Raw genomic sequence first — 8,102 nt, 5'->3', positions numbered from 1 at the left:
TTCAATGCTCCGTTATATAATATAACTAATGTTGTTCATAGAATTACAATATAAAATTAGTATGAATTGCCGAGGCAGTTAAAAACCACCATGGTTAATAAAGAAGAAAGAGGGTGAAAAATGGCAAGTTAATAAAGAGAATATGGAATTTATCTTTCAAGCAGTGACAGACATATTATTCATGAGGCCATGTTCAATGCCAAGCTGTAGAATCCAATTCTCTAAGTTATAATTATACCCATTAACATGGTCTGATTCTTAACCTTGAAACAAAGCCTTTTCGAAATGCCTTTTCAATTGCTTTGATTCGGTGGGTGTACACATTTATGAGAATTAAAGGATAATTTTATCATTAAACTATATAGATCTAAAAGCCTATGGTCCCCTATATTTTTTTAAGCAATATTCCTCTCTAATATTTGAAAATACTGCAATATTATCTCCACCATTAATAAAAAGACAGTTAATTGATTAGAAAATTATAAAAAATTTTAAAAATTATAGAAAATGAAAAAAATTACAGAACAATATCTTATAGAAAAATTAATATCAATCAAGTTTTTTAAAATATAAATTAATTCCAAGAGGCAAATATTATTTTTTATCCTTATAAAAGACCAAAATACTATTTTAACCTGTGATTTTGACTAGCTAACAAGCAATTATCTGGTGAGTAACTAAACAAATATTATATATTTTTTACTAATATCTTATTAAAATATTATAATTTTCTTATAAAATACTTATTTATAATTTTCTAGGATGTTTTCTGTAATTTTTGATGGCATTTTCAATAATTTTATGTCAATTAATTATCAAATTTAACTTTTGTTAGTGGCCAAGATAAACATTGTAATGTTTTTAATTGTTGAATAAGAACATCACAAAAAAAAAAAGTTTAGAGTCCCATATATTTTTGTAACTATGATTTAAGAGCAAAATTGCAAATTAACTGATGCATCCATGTACATATAAGACACATAGAAGATTATTTATTATTATGTTCCAATTGCATCCTTGAATAAGAACATCACACACTAAAAAAAAAAAAAAAAGAAAAGTTAGGAGTCTCATACATTTTCGAAGCTTTGATTTAAGAGTAAAATTGCCATTTAACCCATGCATCCATGTACTTATAAGACACAAAGAATATTATTTATTATTATCTTCCAATTGCATCCTTATTGTAAAATTTAATTTCATTACTTATCATATACTTCTTCTAGTCCTATTTATAAATTAATTCTACCAATTATATCAATACTAATACAATACAAGTATAAGAAATGAAAGTAAGTAAAATTTTAAATATAATCCTTAAATAAAAAGTAAAAAGTAAATAAATAATATAATATTATTTTTTCATCTTTTTCTTTTTAACTTTTGCAAGGTAGTTTAAAATTTTTTATTTAAAACAAAATAATCCCATCAACTAATAATTTAGAAAGTGAATCAAATTATGTTTTTAAAAGATAATTAATATACAGGATTGGAGGAGTATATTGTATGTGTATCTTTTTCTTTCAATTTTTAATAGGAGTAATCTGAAGACATATTTAATGAATTAACGGTTATTTTTTTAATTTTTATAACATAGTCATTTTATAACAAAAAAAAAAGGAATATATATATATGCGCGCGCCACGCGGCCTCAAAAAAACCACGTAGCGTTTCTTGGTGCTGGCATGTTCCTACAGGCATCTCATCTGATTATGACATCCACTGCCAAAATTTCTTTCCACAAAAACAAAAATATAACAAACCAAACAAATATTTTGCTCAAAAAACAGAAAACAAACCAAACAAATAAAATATTCCGCCCGATTGAAAATATAAAATATTTTTTAAAAATTTAAATGTTTAAAAATATAATATATTTTTAATTTTTTAAAATATAATTATTTTTTAAAGTATTCCTATTAATAATGACTTTCTATTTATTATAGGGTATTTAATAAGAATAAATATAAAAAAAGGGTTAATTAAAAAATAAGTAACTATTTTATTAAAAAGTGAGATTCAATTAAAAATATTTTATATTTTTAAATGGAGGGGGTAATTAATAAATTTCTTTAGTTGATGCTCATCATTTCATCTTATTCCTTCCTTCCTCGGCTCAATAACATCCCAGCAATATATATATATATATATATATATACATATAGCTGACACACACTGGGTCTGATATAATAATAATCGGTTCGCTCGGCTCACACAAGAATCAATATCATCAGCCATAGAAGCTTGAGAGGAGGACGATAATGGCGGATTGGGGACCGGTGGTGATCGCGGTGGTGCTATTCATTCTGTTAAGCCCAGGCCTTCTGTTTCAGTTTCCGGCAAGAGGCCGAATTGTGGCGTTTGGATCCATGGAAACCAGTGGCATCTCCATTTTAATTCATGGCATTATCTTCTTCGGCCTCATCACCATCTTCCTCATCGCCATTGGCGTCCACATCTATACTGGATAAGATTACAGAGAGGAGCTTGCTTTTCTTTTCATATTTTTCTAGGGTTCGTGTGTTTTCTTAGCTTTAATTAATTATTTCTGGTTTAGTGTTTAATTTCTTTTTTTTTATTTGGCTCCTCTATCTACTTAAGTCTTTGATTCAGATTATAGTCAGGCTTGAACTAGAGAGCTTGGCTTTAGGGTTTAATTAATCCTTTGTTGTTAAACGTGGGTGACTTTTGATTAGTTTTGTGTGTTGTTCTTGTCTCAGAGAAAATAGATGTGGGTCCGTATTATGATGTATTCTATGATTCGATTCAATTATGAATCGGGCTGTTCAAGGTTATTAAAAAAACACAAAAAAAAAAAACGTTGGGAATTCTTTGGAAATTAGATTGATTAGTGGTTTTTATGATGAAGTTATTGAAGTATTTTCAGGGTATTTTGATTATTTTACTTGAATGACCCAAATGCCTTTCAACTATAATTAACACTGCTGAAATAATAAATCAAGTTATGATTTTTATAAATAATATTATTAAAATAACAAATAAAGTTAAGGTTTTACAAGTAGTATTATTATAATTATAAGTCAAGTAATGATTTTTACAAGCAATATAACTGAAATAACAAATCAAATTATGATTTTTACAATGAAAGCTACTAAAATAATAAGGCAATTTATAATTTTTACAAATAATATTAATAAAATAACACTGCAAGTTATAACTTCTTACAAACAACATTGTTACAATATAATTGTTACAAGTAATACTATTAAAATAATAAATTAAGTTATAAGTTTTATAAGTAATATTATGAGAATAATAAGAAGTTATGTTTATTCTATTAATGTTATTTGTAAAACTCATAATTTGATTTATTATTTTATTAATATTACTTGTAAAAATTGCAAGCTGATTTGTTATCTGAACAATGCTAATTATAATTAAAAGATATTTTGGTTATTCAAGCAATAAAATATATTTTATTTCAATACTCTGAGCTCGTGGTGAAGTTCCAGAATTTTGTTGAGCCCCAGTTGAAATTATCACATTCAAAGACTTAGATGAAATTCTCCCAATTATTAAATTCTGTATTGCTACAATCAGCTACCTGATCCAACAATGTCCATTTCGCCTCGCCATCGCGTCGTGCAGGGATTTATAATCATTTTGTGTCGGCACCAGATGTAAAAAACACAGAATAAAATTAAACAACTCTTGTAATCGGTCAATGAATTGGATGTAAATCAATCATCATCAATTAATGTTAATATTATTGTATAATAGAAGGAGTTTGCCCGAGCATTTACTAAGGATTTAAAATTTAATATAATAATTTATATTAATTTATCTTAAAATTTAATTTCTTCGATCATGTAAAGTTCTTTCTCACCAACCTGTCCAGTATTCAAAGTGTGCGTGACAATATTGGAAGGTGGGAGACCATGAGGGCTAACAAGGTTCATAAGCCCTCCATGACGGGCTAAAACGACATGCCGACTACAATGTTTTTATCGAATAACTAAGGGTCTGTTTGGATACCCATTTAGAATTAATTTTGGGTTCAAAATCATGGTTTTGAAAATTTTTATCCAAACACCCCAATTTTCCCAAACTCCATTTGGTTTCCAAAACTCCATTTGGAATAAGCTAAAATTTGTTCCATTTTGAAAAATCAATATCATAATCAATTTTTGAAAATTTATCCAAACACCATCACATTCTAATAATCAATTTTTTTCTTAATCAATTTTTTCCAATTAAAATCCAAACACACCCTAAGCCACTTATCTGATCTCAACAAACCACAGTACCGTTCTTGAATAATGAACCCACTTCCCCGATTTATTTTTGATGTTTTAGGTTGATGAGGCCTACTCCTTATAATTATCACAAAAAAATAAGATTCTTCCAAAACTATTTCAATTTAAAAGTGTAATTAATAAATTCTTTTTAATTGACACGTCTTTTATTAAACAATGACAAACATAAAAAGAAATATATATTTTTAAAAATAATTAATTAATTTATTGAGATATAAAATATACTTTATAAGTTATAACTATAAATTAGTTAAGAACGAGATTAATTATATTCACTTTACTTTAAACTAAATTTTATACCTCATGCGATGCTTGAAAATATTAACTCTCATTTTTTTGTTTAAAATGAAAGGAAAGATAATATTTTAATGATTTCATTTTAAGAAAAAAGGATGAATATGTTATAAAATTTTATTTGAGAGATGTAAAAGAAACTATTTTTCTAAAATTGAAGTCACTAAAAAGTCACTAAAATTTAAAATCTCTCGTCCCAACCATTTTCTTTGATACAAACAAATCATAAAAACTAATAAAAGTTAAATTATGAGTAAATATTAACTCCATAATTTTATAAAAATAATATAGCTCCTTTTATATAGAACTTAAGGTTGGCAAATATAACTAATGTGTTTAACACTAATCACACATTAGCACCCTAATATATATACATATATAAGTAGAATTGTAAACCTCCTTTCATGCTCAATACGTGTCCTCTTTTTCAAAATGCTGCAAATACAAAGCGCCACAATAGTTTCATTTTATTCTATTAACTTATTTTTGCAATTTCAAATTTATATTTTAAAAATTTATTTATTTTTTGATAGGCTTTTAAAAATTGATTTATCTTAATTCAATTTTTTCTAATTCTTTCCTCATTATCTCTCCTTACTCTCCCACCATTATAACTCCACATAATCTTATTCCTATTTTTAAACATTTAATTTTAAAAACTGAGAGATCATGATAAAATAGAAATAAGCATGATAAATAATATAATATTTATTATGATGAATAATATAATAATATTTTAAATTAAGTATATATGTTTATATAAAAGGAGGATAGCAAGGCACATTCTAATCTCGATAAGTTTGCATTTTTTAAAATACTGTAATCAAATGGGATATCCATGCCAGCATTAATTTTTAAAAATTATTTTTTACCGAAAACGACAATGCTATCAAAAATGAGAATGAGTGACTGGGGAAATAGTGCTCTTTGTTGGCAACGTTCCTTTACAAGCAAAATACCCTGCTAAAATAATAAATTATAATCTAATTTCCCTCCTTAAGATTGTATACAAAAGTTATATTTTAGAAAAAAATTATAATCTCTTTCATAAGTCACTTTATATTAAAAATATATATCATTAATTATTTTCTTTTAATTTTATCCTTTCATAAGTTTTTACAAGTAAAATATAAGGTTACGTGTGAAAGAAAAATATTTGTAAGGATAATACAATTAATAAGAATAAAATAATTTTTTTTACATATAACATCAATAATTTAATTACTTATTCTTTATAACAGTGAAATAATTAGAATGGAATTTATCAAAATGGGAAGGGGTACATATATCTTTCATTCAAAAAACTCATGGTTCATGTGTTGAGAGACGATAATTCACTATTTAAGTTAGCTTCAACTTTTGCTGGAATAATAAATTTACTAAAAATTAATGTATATACTTTGATTTTATTAAAACTCTCATATTTCAAGGACTACTCTTAAAACCATTCTCTTTCAAATATTATTAACAAAAATTAAGATTTGATTGTGAGAGATTGGACTATCACTTTTAATTATGCTTTTAGATAAATAAAATAATATACAAATTGACTCGCTCGACTTATATCAAATATCAATTTACGCATTATGATTTATTTTTTGTAAAACCACCCTTAGGGGGAAAAAACTTTATATATGCTCTGTTTTTAACGGATCTTTTGTGGCATTGTATTAAGATAAAAGAAAAATTAATTGTTTAATTCCTCTCATTTTGATATAATTGGACTTCAATTATAAAACTTTGACATATTGTAATTCAATTTTTATAATTTCTATTTAGTTGTAATTCAATTTATAAATTTTAATTTTTATAAATTAACTATAGTTTTAACAATTTAAAATATTGGTCCTTAAATTATAAAAAATAAAATTATTTTAAAATTTTCATCTTTTTAATCTATGTGTTCATAATTTGAAATATTAATTTTAAATTTTAATATAATTTTACAAAAATTATAAAATTGCGAAACCTTTTTAATCTTTACAAAGATTATAACAATTAAAATTTTAAAATAATTTTAATATTTATAATTTTATTTTTTAAAATATAGAAATTAATATTTTAAATTATTAAAATTATAAAAATTGAGTTACAAGAGTTAAAGTTTAGGGATAGACAACTGAGCTAAAAATTTAAAAATTAAATTATAATAAGTTAAAATTTAAAAATTAAATTATAATTAAATTAAAATTATTAGAATCAAATAATTAATTTTGCATGAAACAAACGTGTAAAAAAGGGTTGATCTACATCTTTCGGTGAACGAATAAAAAAAGGGAAAGTCCTGCCTTTCAAGGAATCAAGGTTAGCTGATCAAATACGCAACCCCAGGTTGGCAGTAACTGTAATCCTTTAGCTGCTTCTCCTGTGCGATTTTTTTTTTTAAAAAATAAAACTGATTAATTTTTGAAAGCTGCATTTGATTTGATGGTGACTAATCTCAATGATTCAAATCACGAGAAAGGCCTGTTTAATTGATTAATTGTGTTGCTTTTTTTTTTTTTGAGTTAAAAAATCGAATGATGAGTTAAGATAGTAATTGGCACAGTAATAATTAATGTACTTTAGAAATGAGAACAAAATAAAATAGAAACAACTCATTTTTTTATTTTTAAAATCTAAAAAATAAAATAATTTTGAAAATATATAAAAAAATAATAATAAAATTCCTTCAAATAATATAAATGATAATTTAATATTTTGAATTGTCATAATTCTAATGAAGTCTTCAAAGATCTTTTTGTTAATAATGTTTTTAGTGAAAAGATTATTTTACCATTACTGAAAATAATAAGCCTTATTTACAATTTTTATTTGAAGAATTACAATTTTTATTATATAAATTGCAAAAATTAAATAAAAAATTATAATTTATTGGATGTAATTTTTATTATTAAAAAATAAACTATAATTATAACTTTTGCTTAAAAAATAATAATTTTTTTTATAAATCTCAACAATTGAACAAGAATTGTCAAATATAATTTCTATTATTAAAAAATAAATTTTTAAAATAATAAATTTTATTCATAATTTTTGTTTAAAAAACCACAAATTTTCTTTTAAAAATGGTAAGAATTAAATAAAAAATTATAATTTATTAATAAGAATAAAATGATCTTTTTATCAAAAAAATTATTAACAAAGACGTTTTCAGAGACTTTATTATAATTATGATATTTTAAGAGATTAAATTATTATTAATATAATTTTTAAAAAATTATTATATTTTTTTATTATTTAAATTTAGAACATTCATGTGAATAATTTTTTATTTTTTAAAACATAAAAATAGTTTTCCGAAACAAAGTCAAATGGGCCCCAACACTAAAACTCCCTTTCACTTTTTTTTTTTTTTAAATTTTTAATGGAACTCTCCCACACGCTATCGTTAACAGTGTTGGACACCATCTCAATTGTGATTTGTGCACATAAACTGCCATAAGTCTATAATTAACACAGTTTTAGCCCTTAATTTATTACTAACACTTTGTCCCCGGCAAGGGACATTGAAATTAATACGTGGAATGG

At 24.2% G+C, this 8,102-nt stretch overlaps 1 protein-coding gene across 1 annotated transcript; it reads left to right on the top strand.

The window, feature by feature from the left end:
- Nucleotides 1-2,170: 2,170 nt before the first annotated feature.
- Nucleotides 2,171-2,752, top strand: LOC129310024 (uncharacterized). The gene has a single exon (XM_054951832.1). It carries the CDS (start codon nucleotides 2,262-2,264, stop codon nucleotides 2,469-2,471), a length of 210 nt encoding a protein of 69 aa, XP_054807807.1. The 5' UTR covers nucleotides 2,171-2,261; the 3' UTR covers nucleotides 2,472-2,752.
- The last annotated feature ends 5,350 nt before the right edge of the window (nucleotides 2,753-8,102 follow it).

The sequence above is a fragment of the Prosopis cineraria genome, unplaced genomic scaffold (genome assembly GCF_029017545.1).
Source record: "Prosopis cineraria cultivar Desert tree isolate PC_DT_omini unplaced genomic scaffold, ASM2901754v1 PC4, whole genome shotgun sequence".
In the NCBI taxonomy this organism is placed as follows: Eukaryota; Viridiplantae; Streptophyta; class Magnoliopsida; order Fabales; family Fabaceae; genus Prosopis; species Prosopis cineraria.
Note: the sequence above shows the minus strand (reverse complement) of the source record. Positions and strands in the feature narration are given on the sequence as shown.

Excerpts from the sequence above, each read along its gene's own strand:
- LOC129310024 (XM_054951832.1), top strand. The coding sequence starts at position 2,262 with ATGGCGGATTGGGGACCGGTGGTGATCGCGGTGGTGCTATTCATTCTG.